Consider the following 18,474-nt stretch of genomic DNA (forward strand, 5'->3'; position numbering starts at 1 on the left):
TATATGAGACGTGTTGGGCATGAGGAAAGGATTTTTTAAGAAGGGGTGGGGGCAGGGAGATCAAGGAAGCATTTCTAGAGGATGTAGCATTTGAGTGATGCTTTAAGGAATGGGAAGAATCTTAAGTATGAGGTTTTTGGGGGGGGAACACAGGTAGAGGGGGCAGAGAAGGGCGTTCTAGATGTAGGGAAAAGCATCGACAAAGGTATGTTGTCATGTCAGGTACATAGAAAAGCAGATTCTTTTTAAGCTACAGGTTGGATTTGATAGCCTCTGAGGTCCTTTCCAATTCATCTGCTTTCCATATATAGATGTTTAGAACTAAATTATGTAATAAAAATACTGTCTCTTTCAAATACTTAAATAAGTTAGTGATCTCATAGATCTGGGTGTTCCTTCCAATGATTCCAGTTGCAACTCATTCTTGTTTTTTGTTTGCATTTGTGTCCCCAGGGCTTAGCACTATGCCTGGCAAATAGTAAGTACACTTAATAAGTGACAGTTGTCTGTTGTATTTGCCCATCTTGTAAGACTTTTGTCTAAATGTGCTTGTAAATTTGACATGAGATGGGGTTGGGGTCTATCCAATGTCTCAGAGTCCTACTTGGCTTTCTTCTGGTATCATAAGGGTATTAGTAGAGTCCTCTAGCTATCTACCTGTCATCTCTCACCCTTACCAGTTAATTTCTTCTTCCTATCATACATTTTCCTAATGATAAATTTTATTTCTGTTCTTTTTTGGAGTTCCTCATTGTTTATGTGTTGTCTCATACATACCATGGGCCCCTCTATTGCCCTCTGTGTAATATTATTTTTTAATTCTTCAGAAACTGTTCATTTCTATGTCTTATAGCCATATAGCAAGGCAAGTAGATTAATGATTTTGAAAAATATGAGTCTTTGTTTCCAAGAGAAGCTTAGGGTCATTGAAAGAATTCTGCAGCATCCTGAAGGCAATTCAGCCTATTCTCCTCTTCCAGTTTAATTCTGGGCCAACTTGCTGTTCATTTGTAATGTCTGTCCCAATTATATGCACTATTGGACAAGATTAATAGATTGTTCATTCAACTGTATGTCAAAATCTAGGTAATAAATGTTATTCATCCTCTTGGCCTTTCCCATGCAAATGATCAGTACAAAATCTTTTAAATGGCTATGGATCTTATCCAGGATACTCCATTAATCCATCTTCAACAAGAATATTTGGAGTATACCATCCAAAGAGAATTACCATCCAAAGGGAATCCAACTCTACCTTGAATTCTATTCAAGGACTGCCTCTAGCACTGCAGCAAACACCTTTGGTGAACCTATATCTCCATGTTATATGCTTTATCTAATGTTTATGAATAGAGTGTAATTGAACACAGTTATTTTTGTTGTTGGTGCAGAGGACAGAACAGTGGTCCTGGAGTCAGGAAGACCTAAGTGCTGGCTTCAGACACTAGTTGTGTGACCTTGGGCAAGTCCCATAGATTCTGCCTTAACTCAGTCCTCTTATCTGTAAAATAGGGATAATAACAGCATCTATCTCTCAGGGTTGTTGTGAAGATAAAATGAGATAAATATTTATAAGATGATTACAAACCTTTAAGTTCTATATAAATGCTATTATATCTTTGAATTAATCTTGAATGATTTTGATGAATAACTGAGAGTTATTTTTTGAAGAGAGGCATTGAAGAGAGGCATTTTGTTTTATTTAATCAAGTGCTTTTTCATAATCAACTTATAATAGGCACAGAAGGATTGTGTATTATCTATGTCTTTCAGTCAATTGAAAGATGGTGAAGATGTATCACTCCCATTTCCTCTAGGAGTTTGCCCCTTTAATTATTCCTTTATCTCACCTTCAATCCTTACCTACTACTTCTTTCCCCAGAAGACTGAAAATATGCCCAGAACTTATGTATCCTTAGAAACATTCACTTGACCCTGCCAGTCCCTCAAGTTATTGTCCAAATCTCTTTACTTGTTCACAGCAAAAAAAAAAAAATTGTTTATACTTACTGCTTTTGTTTTCTTATTCTCATGTTTTCTCATGCTCTCTCCAAGGTTGCAGATTGCTTTGTAACTTCTAAATCCACTGGCCCTTTTTCAGTTTTCATGTTGCATGACCTCTCAGCAATTTCTGACATTTTCAACCACCCTTTCTTCCCTGACATGTTTTCCTCCTCTGGCTTCTGTGATATCACTATCTGTATTCTTTCCCAAACTGCATGATTATTCATTGTCAGTCATCCTTTATTCTTTCTTCTGCCTTCTGTCCATACCCTTTCTTGTCAATTTTCCCTCCACAACATCTCTCACATCCATTTCCTTCTTTCCAATCCTAGTCACTAACGTCTCCATTCTCTCACCTCTCTAATCCATCCCAAAATTATCTTTCTAAGTAAGGCTTGGCTCTGAGCTGAGAAAGTACCTTTTCAGTAGAAAGTATCTTGTATTTGAAGTCAGACAACTGGGTTTTGAGTCCTGGATTTATCACTTACTAGCTGTGTGACCTTGGGCAAATCACTCAGCTTTGCAAGGACCAGTTTTCCTCATCTATAAAAATTGGATTAGATGTCCTTTAAGGTCTCCTGTAGCTTTAAATCTATGATGCTATGAGATTCATAAGCATCTTCCTATTGCTTCTAAGATGAAATAGTTTTTTTCAGACTACCATTTAAAATCTTTGAGAGAGGTAAGAAAACTAGGGGTTAGGGTAGGGGAGGAACTTTTAAAAAGGCATATAGAATAAATTTAGGAGGATGGGGGAGAAGATAAGGGAGGGAATTTTAGCAATGAGGCTAAAGGGAAAGGTAAGGTAACATGGATAAGGTAGAAATAGAGGCTGAGAAGGAAAATAGTGAGTAAAAATAAGATGGAGGGAAATTCATAAAGAGTAATTAGAACTTCGTCAAATCTATAAGAATATGAGTCATTCCCCAAGTGATAAATGGTCAAAGGATATGAACAGGCAGTTTTCCAATGAAGAAATCAAAACAATTTATAGTTACATAAAAATGCTCTAAATTTTTTGATTAGAGAAATGCAGATTAAAGTAACCTTCAGATATCATTTTTACACCTATCATGATGATTGACTAAAATGATAGAAGGGGAAAGTGACAAATACTGGAGAAGATGTGGAAAAATTGTGACACTAATTCATTGTTTGTGGAATTATAAAATGATCCAATCATCTTGGAGAGCAATCTGCAATTATGTGTGAATAGTTATTAAACTACCTGTACCCTTTGGGCATAATAAGAGAACATTGTATACAGTAGCAGCAATATTGTTTTAAGAACAACTTTGAGCAACTAAGTTATTTTGTCTATTATAAATATCTGAATTAACTATAAAGGTCATACGAAAAAAGATACTATCTGCATCCAGAGAAAGAACTGACAAAAAGAAGTATGAATAAAATAATCTTACATACACATATACATATATATATATAATATACATATATACATATATATCTGAGGTAGTGGTGGAGGGAGGGAAGAAAACAAATTTACATGATAATTTTAAGGAATAACAAGTTGTACGTAAGTAGATTTGCAGTTTCATGTACAATCATCTTTTTTATTGTACTGCATCATGGAACTGCTTGCTTTATTCCATAAATTAAAAATAAAATAAAAAAAAGACTTCCATCATTTGAATTCAAGCTACCTTTCCAGATGTTTCATATTATCTTTTTTCCCTTTACTCTCTGTATTCCAGAAAAAAAAAAGCTGGCCTAACAGCTATTCCCTGAATTAGGATGTTATCTCTCAGGGCTTTCATAAAGGTTATCCCAAATCTATTGTCTCCTTACCTCTGCCTGTTAGAATTAGGTTCCTTAAATCAACCAATTAACCATCTACTAGGTGCCAGCCACTCTGCTAGTGTTTAGTTGGTAACATAGTGTGGGTACAAAAAACGAAAAATGAAATGAAATGAAATGTAGGGTCAAAACTACCCCACCCCATTTGATATCTTAACTAGGTGAGACTGCATCTCAATAAATCAATCAAAAACATAGATTGTGTGAAAAGTCTTTTAAAAACTAAAATGAAATGAAACCCTTTGATGAATCACTCACTTTGTCTCATGTGCTCTCTAAACTTGACCTTATTTTCCCCCAGATTCTGTATGTACTTCTGAGTGTGTCACAGATTTTTTTAGGAGATGTTTTATATCACCTATTTTTATTGTACTGGGTTTGTTTTTTATTTTTTATTTTTTATTTCTTTAAGGCAATCAGTGTTGAGTGATTTGGCCAGGGTCACACAGCTCCTAAGTGTCTGAGTCAGGTCCTTTTGACTCCAGGGCTGGTCCCTTATACATTGCACCACTTACCTGCTCCTTTGTACTGTTCTTGTAAATAACACTTTTAAAAATTAAGTCTTTTTGACTAAGTTGATAGTTATGGTAGAGAAACACATCAGCTGGGGCTTATGAGCTATATATTATTAGATAGGCAACTTAATCTCTCAGAGCTATCCCTAGAGCCTTGAGAGAATAGAGTAGCCATACTCTGGGATCCTGACTCGTCAGTGGGAGTTGGAGTGGGAAAAGTAACCACAGAGTATATTATAAATAATTCCTACTAGTAAAGTCATTGGGCTGCCAGGTGGTGAAGTGGACAGAGTGCCAGACCTAAAGTCAGTAAGACTCATCTTCCTGAGCTCAAATCTGATCTTAGAAACTTACTAGTTATGTGACCCTGTGCAAGTCACTTAACCTTGCCTGCCTCAGTTTCCTCATCTGTAAAATGAACTGGAGAAGGAAATGGCAAACCACTCTAGTATCTTTGCTGAGAAAACCCCAAATGGCTTCATGAAGAGTTGGACATGACTGAAATGACTAAATAACAACAACAACATGAAAGCTCTTATATTCTAATAATACTTTTCCAAGTTGTTAGTGCTGTCTCTGGCCTCAAAATGCCTTCTATTTATTTATCTGTGTACAAGTTGTATACCCAATGTAAATTCCTTTAGGGTAGGGATTATTTCATTTTTGTCATTATATTTCCCAGAACTTAGTAAAGTACCTTTCATATAGCATGACATTTAATAATTTCTTTTTTGAATTAGGTTTCTATTCATCACTTCACTTGCCATATGACAATGTAATTTTCTAATAGCTTTTCAACAGCCCTTGTAATGGCAGGACTTAACTAGCCAATAATAAAGGGTCAAATTTAATATTCCTATGAGTTTACACCCAAGGTGTCCAGTGTTGCTATTTCTGATATGATGGCATGACTTTTCTTTGAATGAAAACAATCTTCTAAAAAGCTACAGAATTCACTGATACTACTAATAACCAGGTCATGTATAAAGGAAAAGTGAAGTAAACTTGTATTTTTAATTATAAAAGCTTTAATCATTCACTTTTTCCTGACTTTCTGATCTTTTTCTTTATGTAAACTCTCAAAATTCATGCTGTATAAAGGAGAATGAACAAGATTGTAAATCTAAACATACTTATCTGAGAAATAGGAGATTTATAACCACATAATTATTTGCTGTGCCTGCTCAATGGTTGCTATCTAAAAATTTAATTCAACAAATATTTATTAAGTACAGTGCTAGGCACTATGGATACAAAGACAAAAAAGAGGGTAATATTACTCTCAAGGACACAAACTACTATAAAAAATTTGGAAAAGGAGAAATTAATTTTAGCAGGGTCAAATCAAGGAAATCTTCAGGAGGTAGCAAATCAACTGAGCCTTAAAGAAAGAGAAAGAAAAGAGAAAAGAAAGAGAAAGATTTCAGAAGCATGCAGATGTAGAAGGTGAATGCCCCAAACACTGGGGTGGGGTGTATGTGGAGTAGAGTCAGGGTGAGGGTGGGGAAGGAGAACTTGCTTGAATGGATGAAGCTGGAAAGGGCAAGACAAAATCTGGCAAAAGTTAATCTTGCCATTTGATTGGAATGTAGAGAATGTGAAGGAGAGTAGTTCTAAATGCAACTGAGAGGGTAAGTTGGAGGCAGACAACAAAGTGTCTTAAAGGTCAGGATAAGAGGTTTGTATTTTATTCTATAAACAATGTGAACACACTGACAGTTTTTAATAAAGGAGTGAAAGAGTCAGATATGAATTAGGAAGATTACTTTGGCAGCTGTTTGAGCTCAATTAAGAAAACATTACAATAGTCCAGACAAGAAATAGTGAGGGCTTGACCTGTGATGGTGACTATGGGAGCAGAGAGGCAGGGATGGATGTGAGAAACATTATAGATGGAATATGTGAGAATCAAATATGACTTTGAGGTTTTGAACCTGAGTGATGAGGGAGAAGACAGTGCCATTAGAAGAAATAGGGAAGCTGGGAAGAGAGTGAAGTTTGGGGGTAAAAATGATAGACTTAATTTTGGTTGGACATGTTGAGTTTCAGGTACTTTGGGGATATCCTGGTGGAAATGTCCAACAAGAAGGGGAAATATGGAATTTGAGCTGAAGGGAGAGATTGCTACAGGATTATAGAGTTATAAAATGTTAGATGTAAAAGGGTTCCTCATCTGGGCCAGCCAATCCTATTAGGAAATTTTCCTCTTAGGAAAATGAGGCCTGGAGAGTTGGGGTAATTTGGTCAAAGTTAAAAGGGACTGAGCCAGAACCAGGAACCTCGGGTTCCTGATTCTCAAGCTGGAGTTCTTTGCACTATTGGCTCCCAAATGTCAGTGATTATCACAAAAACAAACAAACAAAATCCAACAAATTTATTTCCTTTCAATCCTGCTAGAAAGGGATGACTTTTAAGGCATCCATTACTAAGCAGTGAACAAATATTGACAGCTGCTATTATTCTTCACTTGCCAAAGTTACCTTAATGATGAGGAGCTCAGACTCTTAGCAAGACTTATCTGGGAGGCATCCTGTCCTGGCCTCACCTACTTAGCTTCTTCGCTTCCCTGTCTTTGTGTATCTTACATGGACTCCTATTCTTCTCCTCAACCCATCCATCCTGATTTCCTCTTACCACCACTGCTTCCATATGCTTATGCAGGTTCACATTACAGAAGCATGTAGAAGAGTCTGCTGCAGGTACACTAACCTCTGCTCTTCTCTGCAAGAATTGAGAATCTACTTATCATCTGAATAAAATTCAATAAGGATTTATTAGGCACCTACTATATGCAAGGCACTGTGGTAGGTACTGGGGGAAAAAAAGACAAAACAAAAAACAATCCTTGCCCTCAAGAAGCTTGTATTCTACTGGAGAGGAGATACAACATTTAAACAAATAGCAATATAATTTGAGGAGGGACATAGCATGAATAATCAAGAGAATAAGGAAAGGATTCCTTTAGGAGATAGTACCCAAGTAGTGCCTTGAAAAGAAGCTAAGGATTCTAAGGAAGGTTGCATTCCAGGTACAGAGAATAGCCTCTGTGGAGCTGGAGGTAGGAAATGGAATGCCGAATTCTGGGAAAAATAAGTAGGCCAGTTTGGATGGAAGAGAGAAGAGGAAGAGGGAGATCAAATACATCTAAAAAGATACAAAATGTCTAGAAAGATAGATTAAAACAGTCTGTTTTACCAATTTGAGAAGTTTGCGTATTATCATAGAATATAGGAAGCCACTGAAAATTCTTTGGTGGGAAGTGACATGGTCAGATTTATGCTCTAGGAAGATTATTGCTTGAGGGATGAGGGGGAGAGAAGAGAAACTAGAAGCAGGGAGACCACTTAGGATGCTATAGTAATGATTCAGTGAAGAAGTAACAAAAATTGAATGAGGAGAAGCAAAGAAATGATCCTTGGAAGTATCATTTGATGTTTTGGAGATAAAAATCAGGAAGACTTGAAACCTGATTGGGTATAGTGAGTTTTGAGGGAAAGTGAAGAAAAAAGTATTATTCTGAGGTTATGTATCAGGATTCCACGAAGGAAGGTGGTGTCTTCAAATGGAAAGGTCATAGGTACCATGTAGGACCTAATCTCAACTCTCTGACAAATCAAATATCTGATTTTCCTTTGGTATTTTTTTCTTGTCTTTTGTCATTGACAATGACTCTTTTGGCTTCCCCTTCTCCAATGGAACATCCATTCCAGGAGCACCCCAAACGCAACATATATATAACTAAGCTCCTTCTCTTCCTCCCCTAAATTTTCTCCTCATGATTTTTTATACACCTGGCACTGTTATTTATCCAGTCTCCCCTGTTTACAAACTGAGAGACTTCTCTGTCCTTCACCTTTCATATTGTCGGTGTTCAGTCGTTTCAATTGTGTCTTCATGACCACATTTTTGGGATTTTTTTTAGCAAAGATACTGAAGTGGTTTACTATTTCCTTCTCATTTTAAAGATAAGGAAACTGAGGCAAATAGTTAAGTGACTTGCCCAGGGTCACACAGCTAGTGAGTGACTGAGGTCAGATTTGAACTTAGGAAAAGGAGTCTTCCTGACTTTAGGCTAGGCACTCTTTCTACTGTGCCACCTAACGACCTCTCTTTTTGTTGTTGTTGTTGTTGTTCAGTTGTTGTCAGTCATTTTCAGCCTCTTGTATACAGCTGCCAATTCCTATCAATTCTACCTCTGCAAAATCTAATATCTGTCTTGTATGTTCACCCTACCATCCTTATTACCACAGACCTCAACTATTGTAAGAGATTCCTAACAGATCTTCCCACTTCCACTCCTGATATTTTGTAATCCATTCTTTATACCAATCCTATAATAATCTTCTTTACCCATAGATATGGTCAAAAGCCTCCTCTTTTCATAAACCTTCAATGTCTCTGTCTGGCATTTAAGGCCTGGCACAATCTGGCATAATGGGGCTTTTCTAACACCTGCAGGCAGTAACTGAGATCAAAGAGATGTAGGGGGAGCTGGTAAATGTGTATGGGCATACACTTCCCAGAGTCCTTGAGTTTTAGTTTCTTTTATCCTTAAGGACACTTCTTGCTGTGAGTTTCATAGGTACTGGGTTGAAAAAAGTGGCACCTGTCCAAGGTCTGCTTTGAGCTTTCCTTTTGAGTGTTGTTGCATTTGAAGGGCACTTCTTTGCTCTGTCCCTTCCCTCCTCCCTCCGGCTCTTCCTCTCTCCTCACTAGGCCATTGCTGAGGAAACCTCGATGAGTTCTAAAGCTTGCCAAATCCTTCCCTCTTCTACTTGCTGAAAGGAGGTGTAGGAGGGAGAAACAAAAAGGGAGTCAATCCAAGCAGCAAAGAATCCTGCAGCTTGCTCTTTGAAAGCTTTTTTCCCTTTAAGATGGATGATTGTTTAAATAAAGCATGTAGCCATTAAGAAAGGAAACAACAAACTATTTAAATCTATGAATGTCAGCTAGCAAATGAAGAAAAGAGATGAATGTTTCCTATTTCGGGTAATTTTTATAGCAGATTCTAGATCATAAAGAACCTGGGGCCAGCTGCAGCCTGACAATATAGGAGAGAGATCAGTCAGATGAAAGAAGTAGGTTGAGTGTGTGGTTGGAGTGCCACTCAATGGCCAAATAATATATCACACTCCTTTGGTTAGTAAATTTCAGTAAAATTCGCTGTTTTCTGTAAGTAGAGGTGGGGAGGACTGATCAAATCTTGAAAACATGTTTATTTAATCAGTCAGTCAAAGACATTTTAAAGACAATTTGGAAGGAATGAAAGCCATTGGTTGAAATAAAATGGCACTGCAAAAGAAGTGCATTGGGATTAGTTAATGACATTCATTTGTACCTTGTGGGACTTGGAAAAAATAGCAAGCCAGTCTGGAATCTGGTATTCTAATCGGAAGTTAACCCAGTACTGGAAACCGTTTAAGCCAAGGCCCTCAAAAGGGAATTATATGGGGTTGGAAGTTGGGAAGACCTATTTTTTCCTCCCCTTTGACCAGAGGATGATCTTGTCAATTTCCAAAAGTTAGAAAATTTTAGACTTCTCACGGGCATCCTACCAGTATTCCCAGAACAACAGTGGCTGACAGCAGCATCTGTATTAGGAAGCAAAAACAAATTAGATGCCCTGAGAAAAGAAAACTCCTTAACTCCACTAGAAACTCAACAGAAAGTTGCTCCCTGTTCAAAGGGAACTTCATGAGTACCTTACAAAGGGAGGAAAAGGACTTCCAGAAACCAAGAACTCTGAGTTATTCCTTCTCCACATGTACTTTCTAAACTTGAGCCCACTTTCCCCTGGACACTATATGCACTTGTGAGTGAATGTTTCCCTGGTTTAGGGAAATGTTTGTACCAACTATTTATACTATACCAATTCAGTAAATTTCTATTTCTTTTTTTTTCTTTTTTCTTTTGCTTTTTGGTGAGGCAATAGGGTTAAGTGACTTGCCCAGGGTCACACATGTCAAGTGTCTGAGATTGGATTTGAACTCAGGTCCTCCTGACTCTAAGGCCAGAGCTCTATCCATGATGCCCCTTAGCACAATTATCTAATTTAAATTATCTAAAATATATTATCTAATTATCTAAAAGATAATTAAATCTGTGTTGAAGTCTGACAATATAGGAGAGAAATCAGGCAGATGATCAGTGAAAAAGGAAAAGAACCTATATTTTCTAAAATATTTATAGCAACTCTTTTTGTGGTGGCAAAGGACCAGAAATTTCAGGGATGCCTGTCAATTGGAGAATGGCTGAACAAATTGTGGTATATGATTGTGATGGAATACTATTGTGCTGTAAGAAATGATGAGCTCATTGATTTTAGAAAAACATAGATAGACTTGTATGAAATAATAAGAGCAAAATGAGCAAAACCAAGAGAAAGTTGTATACAGTAACAGCAATATTGTTTTAAGAACAACTTTGAGTGAATAAGTAATTTTAACTATTTATAAATATCCATATTGACTACAAGGGACCTATGAAAGAAGAAGCTATCTGCATCTAGTAAAAGAACTGATAAATACAAGTATGTATAGAATGATTTTGCACACTTATACATATTTGTGTCTAATGGTAGACATCTCCAGGATGGAGGAGGGGGAGAGGGAAGGAAAAAAAGGAAAGTTACCTGATAACTATTATATATTTAAAAGGAATAGCAAGTTGTACATACTAGATTTACAGTTTCATGTGCAATCATCATTTTTTTGCTTTACTATGTTATGGAAATGCTTGTTTTATTTCATAAATTAAAAACAAAATAAATAAATTTTTTTAAAAACCTGGTTTACTAATTGATGTCAACTGATATAATCACAGTGGAGGAGCCACACTGATGGGGGCTCATGAGCTATAATACTATAAAACTATCCCCCAAACCCTCAGTTATCCCTGGGGGAGAAGTAGCCAGATGTTCTTGGATGTTCTTTTTCAGTAGAAAAATGCAGAATGATTCAGGTATGAGTGGATATAGCTCTGGCAGCACCTCCTCTAGTACACGCTGCCCTCACTCTCCACCATACTGGCAACATCCTACCTTTCCATCTTTATAGCATATTACTCCCTCCCATTACTCTGTGCTCTAGCTAAACTGGACTGCTCTATGGACCCTTAACATACTCTGTAGTCTTTTGCCTCCATGCCTATGCTTATGCTGTTTTCTATGCCTTCTATGACTTCTTTAGTTGTTGAATTCCTATTGGTCATTTAAAGCCCAACTCAAATATATGTATGTATGCCTATGTATGTATGTAGCCTTCCCTAATTCTCTCCTAGATATCACATAACACTTTGATCAACGACTCTGATACATTTACCTATAGTTATCTGTGTTTATGTCTTATTCCTCTACCAGATGGTAAGTTTCATTAGGCAAGGATGGTATAATACATATATAAACTCTATGTCTTTCCCAGTGCTTAGAACAATGCTTTGCAAAGAGAAGGCACTTAATAAATGTGTATTGGGCGAACTAATGGATGAACTTGTAAGAGAGTCCAAGGGGGAATGATTAGATAGCTAGTAGGAAAGCCTAGAGAAAACAATGTCCCAAAAACAGAGTAGACAGTATTAAGAAGGAAGGAATAGTTGGTAGTGTCATATGTTGCAGAAAGGTCTAGAAAGATGAGGAAGAGAAAAAGTCACTGGATTTAGCAACTAAAAGGTCACTGATGACCTTGGGAAAGAATTATCAATCAATGGGGTAAGAAGTCATATTTCAAAGAGGTGAGCGTTCGAGGAGCAAGGGATTCAGGGAGAGGAAAAGGGATTGAGATGTAACAGGGTGAGGAGAAATTATAGTCTAAAAAGGTTTTAACTTTTGTAATGATTAGTTAAAGAGAACATGGATCAATATATCATATTCTTAAAACACTGAAGAATAAAGGTTTGATGTGTTAAAAAGAAGTTCATATTGGTTCAACAAATTTTTAATTGTTTTAAGTACAAAACTCTTAATACCTTATGATAAGTTTGTGCTCGACAAAGATAGCTTTGAATATACAAAGGATCAACTCGAATAGCCTCTGTAAACTGCTGAATTGCTTCAAAGTACTTGTCCATATGCAACAGGTATATGATGCCAATATTTATAAAAGCAAAAGATATGTTTCTAAAAAAAAGGAATACAAAATTCATTAATTTGGTTATTAATAGTATCTATCACACCAACTTACCTACATAATCCTATATTCAATAAAATGTTTTTCATATTAATGTAACAAAATATTGTTTTAAATGCTTATAATTTTGAAACAGTTACGTACATTGGTATGACAAAATTCCATTCCAGGTAAAGGAATGAAAGGGCCCTTTCTAATGGAACAAAGACTCTATGCTAATATTTGCTACTCTAAAAGTGAAGGTTAAGAAACAGCCACAAGAGCTGATCATGTGCCCTTGTGGGAGCTCAGAGGCCTTCCCTCCCCTAATTACCATCATATGAGAAAACCTGTGGGAAATCACAAATAGAGAAAGAAAGCAAGAAAGGTATCAAGATTTATGGATAAGGGAAGAATTTAGCACCAAAGAAGATATAGAGAGTATTACAAAATGTAAAATAGTTTTGATTATATAAACTTATAAAGTTTTTGCACAAATAAAACTAATACAAGCAAAATTTTAAGGAAAGCAGAAAGCAGGGAAACAATCTTTATAGCAAGTATCTCTGATAAAGGCCTCATTTCTAAAATATATAGAGAACTGAGTCAACTGAATAACAATACAAGTCACTCCCCAATTGCTAAATGGTCAAAGGACATGGACAGGCAGTTTTCAGACAAAGAAATCAAAGCTATCTATATTCATATGAAAAAATGCTCTAAATCACTATTGATCAGAGACATGCAAATTAAAACAAATTTGACGTACCACCTCACACCTATCAGAGTGGCTAATATGACAAAAAAAGAAAATGTTAGATGTTGGAGGGGATTTGGGAAAACTGGGACACTGCTGGTGGAGTTGTGAATCTATTCAACCATTCTGGAAAGCAATTTGGAACTATGCTCAAAGGGTATAAAACTGTGCATACCCTTTGATCCAGCAATACCACTGCTAGATCTATATCCCAAAGGCATCAAGAAAAAGGGAAAATGATCTATTTGTACAAAAATATTTATAGCAGTTCTTTTTGTGGTGGCTAAGAATTGGAGATTGAAGGGTTCATCCAATTTAGCATTTTTATTTTTGACACTAACACCAAGGGATAATTTGTAATAAAATGTGGTAACTGTTTTTAACTGTAGTTAACCTCAAAAAGATTATAACCTCAAAATATTTCTTAATAACCTTTATAACCCATGGAACCTTAAAAATATATTAAATTAAAAATGTGAAAGTTAAGGATATCTTATTTTTTAGGTATTATCATAATCCAATAATTCTATAACTGCCTCTTTTCTTTTCCTTGTGTTTAATTATCACTGGTAAATATAAAACAAAATAGTCATCCTTATTTATTCCATTCTCAATTAATCTTACGTAAAAAGGGGAAAAGGACCTGTCTAGCTCAAGTACACTTTCAAAGTCCGCAACTGCCAACCCCCAGCAACTCATTTCTGTATACAAGATGCCACGGTGTAGAAAAGCAAGAAGATTCTCAATAGTATCATTGATGAGCACTAAAAAAGAAAAACATGTATTTTGCTTATTTAAATCCTAAATAATCACATATGAATGACATTTTGCATTAAACTTTTTCATGTTCTTTTTAATTTTTAGTTGGTATGAATAAAGATATCATACCCAATTTATATTACCAAAAATAGCTCTAAGAAAACAAACAAAGGTAACGCCTAGAAATGACTTTTCTTACCTGATATGGGGGGAGGTGGAGGATAAAGGTCTGAACCTGTGATTTCACAAGTGTAAGAATTCCCAGTGTGGGAACTCTTTCCACTGATGCAAATCAACAGTTTGCCAATAGACTCATAGTGCTGGAAATATGTCAGGGGTAGGATTTGAACCCAAGCCATCTTGACTCTAAGGCTGGCCCTCTAAAACAAATATATAGCTATTAATAAAGTATTTCCAGATTCAGTGGATTTTGTAGTTAGAAAGTATGCTGGCATTGAGTTAAATCCCCTCATTTTGCAGACGAGGAAATTAACTATTGTTGCTGATTTGTTGAACATATCCCAGCTAGGGTGGTATCCAGAACCTCCTCATCCATGGGCCATGAGAAAATTATTCCAGGTTCTTTGTGGATCAGATAATTCTCCAAATCATTTCCCATGAGCTCTCCCCGGTATACTTACTTTGACTGGTCACTCAGAGGACATACTGAGTCAAAGCAAAGGCATTTTATAAAACAAAATAGTAATAAAAACCACAACAAAATATTCTCTACATTAAACTCAAATCTGTTATCCCCTAAATGCATACATCATCAATTGGAATATGCATGTGGGAAGCAATGTGGCAAGGGCAGCCATATATTTTCTACATAGAAAATATATGTGCCCAAAATACCTGCATAAAGGCAACTCATAACTTTGCAACACTGCAAAGTTGTTGCAAGTACTTTTCTCTTTTTATACTCTTTAGATCTATTTGTTTAAGCTTAAGCAAGAATGGAATAAATTATTAAGATGACCTTACAATAGATCTAATCTAAAGAGAGTTAGTGTGCAAAGAGACTACTTCCTCAGAGTTTTGTGCCTGTATAGAAAGGATATTAGAACTCCTTGAGGCAACTAACATCCAGAAGGGCAGGAGGACAGGAAGCTAGAGAGGCAAACACATGGCAAATGGGAAAGAAAATTATTATGGGAAAGGCAGAGGGTAGAAATGGACTACATGATTTAGGACACAATTTTCTGCTGTGAAGTGATATCCTAATTCATACACCTAAGAGTGATGCTCCACAGAAAAAAAAAAAAGGATAAAGGTGGGGAACTCAATATAGGTCCTATAAAAGCTTTAATTCCATGAGAAATATGTAGAAGTAAAGAAAGAGTAAATAAGTGTAACGGTGAGGTTGAAACCATCTCACTTCTCTTTAGCCTCAATAGTTTATCTAGGCAAGATCATCTGTCAGTCAATTAGTTACTTATAGACCTTAGACCACAGGTTCCCAACCTGAGGTCCATGAACTTTGGTTTTCAAAAAACATTTTGATAATTATATTTAAATATAATTAGTTTCCTTTGCAATCCTATTTATGCATTTAAATCATTATTCTGAGAAGGGTTCATAGATTTTATTAGACTATCAAAAGGGTCCATGAGAAACAAAAAAGGCAGGATAACCCCTGCCTTAGACTAAGTGCTAAAAGGCACTGGAATTATGTTACAAAAGAATCATATTTGGATAGGATGAGGAAACCTAACCATGCCCCAGGGACCATCTGTAAATTATCAAATGAGTTAATAAAATATTGAGTTTTAGTAACTGAAGCAACTGTGGCTTTGCAGCACACTTCTGAAGAGGAACTGGTGGGAAGGGTGGTGGCAAAGGCCGGGATGGGAAGCTTCAGTTTCAGCTTTAGCCAATTGTCCTCCCTGTCTCTTTCAGTGAAAGCACCTTGCAAGCTTTGAAGGAGCAGGAGGATTTTGAGCTTCCTATCTTCTCATCATTGTCTTAGCTACATCCCTAGCAGCGTCTGTATCAGGATTCAAGGACAGATGACTGCAGACTCACCACCACATGTAAGGGGAATTTCTTGAGCAGGAGACAAATATTTCCAGCACCTAGGTGCTGTGAGTTACCCCTTTGCCACACATGTTCCCTAAGCTTGAGTCCACTTTCTATTTCTATTTCTAGGTACTTGTAGATTTGTGTCACTGATTTTTTATTTTTTGAGAGAGAGGGGAGGAATATTTTGTACCCACTGTTCTTACTGTACCACCTTTCTAAAAGCTATTTAAGATGGGCTTACAAAAATTATTCTCAACTGATAATTTTAGAAGGAAATACACCAGTGGGAGCTCACAATGATGGCTTTAGTGAATCATGCTTCACCCCTCAGGGCATTCCTAGTATCCTGAGGGAATATAGCTAGTTCCAGGGACCCAAATCTTCAGTGGGAGTGGAAATTGGGATAAAAACCCTCAGAATTTACATTAACTACATAAGTATATAGACCATGAATTAAAGTATCAATGTTTAGGACTATTAACAAAGAAAAGTTGAAGAGGAAAAGAGGAGGGGAAATTTTTAATTAACTATTTAACTGATGGGGAAAAATAAAGAGAAAAAGAAAATTAGGTAAATAAGTAAAAGAAAGAAAGATAAATAAACAAATTAAGTAAAACTCTAAAACCTGGGAAAGGATTGACAAATAAGGAGGGGGGCAGTTGAGAGTGAGAGGAAGAGAGCCTCTGGGTATAGGGTTGCCTTAAAGTAGACCAAGCAAAACTCCTCATAGGGACAAGGTACTGAATTGAAAGACAAACAAAAAAAGATCCTAACTCACAAAAAAAAAACCCTCCGATACTAGAGACACAAATGGAGAAAAATAAAAGCTAAACTCTAACAAACACCCGTATGTAACATGGGGTCTGGCTCCAACCTCTCAGAGTCAAGCAGTATACAGAGGTGGGCTGGTAAATGTTTAAAAAAAATTTTTTTAAAATGTGTTTAAAAAAGTATGCATAACTCACTTTTAAGTTTAACTTGTATTATTAACATTTTCTCCTTCACTTTCTTAGATCTAGACATTCAAGAAAACAATAAATTAGGCCCTGATTTGTGACATTTGCTGATTTCTGAAATGTAAATGCTCACACTGAAATTTAACAGTAAGTTCTTGTGAGTGATAGATGAAATCTGAAGTAGATAAATTTTTTTAGTCAAAATGTCTTCCATTGTGAAATTTGAATTGAATTTCTAGCTTCAGTATTTACTAAAAATGGATCTTTGGTTCCAAAATAGTTTCAAATTTAATTTTAAATTATTTACTTGTCTATCTGCTCCCTTAAATCTTGTTGGTCTAGGGAATATGATCAGATTTCATCTAACTTCTGATCACTTTGTCATTTTGGGAGAAAGGGGGAAGTTCCATATCCATGGCTTGACTCCTTTTTGCCTAATACCAGTTCCACAACAAACACACATAGAGAATAAAAAAAAATATTTACCAAAATCATAGTAAAAAGAAATCAGAGAAGGTACACACAGGAGAATATACATTAGACAATGTAGAATGAAGGGGCTCTCCCTTTGGGAGTGATCTAACTTAGCTCAACCAAGAGAGAGGGTCCTGGATCTCACCCAAGGGGAAAATTTCAAAAAAGATTGTAGAGTAGCAAGGTGGATATAGGGACATGATGGAGAGTGCTGGCTCCTCTCATGTCTTCCCGGAAACTTTTTCTTCAGCAGCAGAGTGGTAGTGGCCTCTTCCATTTTCTCTCTTAAAGCTAGAAGCCAGGAGCATTGAATGATGAGTCTCCCAAAAGGGTACTGAGAACTGAAGCTCTCCATTCTTGCCAACTTTTCCCTGTCCCTTAGGCAGAGCAGGGCATTTATCTCCACCAATAAGGAGAGAGTCCCATGTCACTGGGCTTTAGGACAAGGGTTACATTCAAGTAAATTTGCATGATTCTACCAAGTATCATTAAGCAAGACCTGTTTTGTGATAATTCTTTGGTTTACATGGGATAGAAGATATTGTTTTCTGTTCACTAATGTAATATGACTGCCCACTTAGGCTGGACAGGGCCATGAAGAACAATACTGATTGTGCTGAGTTGCATAGGTATAAGGGGATGAGCTTCCTGATTAGCTCAGGGCAAATTGAATCAGGACATTGTATACCTGCACGAGGGAAAAGGGAATAACATTTTAGATGGTAACTTTTGAATGGCTAGTGGGAACTTCCAAGACAGCAAATATTTGGGGAACCAGCCCCAATACTTCCCCTGAATTCCAGTGCTTAACAACCTTAAAGTCAGTGAGATTATTCTCTCTTCTGGTTAGAGCAGAAGTCCTATGTATTCTTTGATCTATTTTAATCTATATAATTTCCCCAATGTTTGTTTTTTTTAATGGTTTCTTTGATAAAATGTGAAAGGGCTATTCATGATATTGTTTTTTCCTATAATTAGTATATGGTTGAAGGGAACTACACTGCCTTATATGTTAATATTACCCCCCTCCCTTTGAGAGTGATCAGAGTAAATGGCATCGACCCTGA

At 36.5% G+C, this 18,474-nt stretch overlaps 1 protein-coding gene across 1 annotated transcript in view; it reads right to left on the reverse strand.

Moving 5' to 3' along the window:
- TTC6 (tetratricopeptide repeat domain 6) overlaps positions 1 to 18,474 on the reverse strand; it is a 329,783-nt gene that overhangs the window by 99,188 nt on the left and 212,121 nt on the right. Inside the window, exons 11-12 of the mRNA XM_027847447.1 lie at positions 13,840 to 13,960; positions 12,300 to 12,450 (exon numbers count right to left, since the gene is read on the reverse strand). Coding sequence (XP_027703248.1) covers positions 12,300 to 12,450; positions 13,840 to 13,960 — 272 coding nt within the window. The remainder of the gene's footprint in view (positions 1 to 12,299; positions 12,451 to 13,839; positions 13,961 to 18,474) is intronic.

The sequence above is a fragment of the Vombatus ursinus genome, unplaced genomic scaffold (genome assembly GCF_900497805.2).
Source record: "Vombatus ursinus unplaced genomic scaffold, bare-nosed wombat genome assembly UNPS02015406.1, whole genome shotgun sequence".
Taxonomy (NCBI): domain Eukaryota; kingdom Metazoa; phylum Chordata; class Mammalia; order Diprotodontia; family Vombatidae; genus Vombatus; species Vombatus ursinus.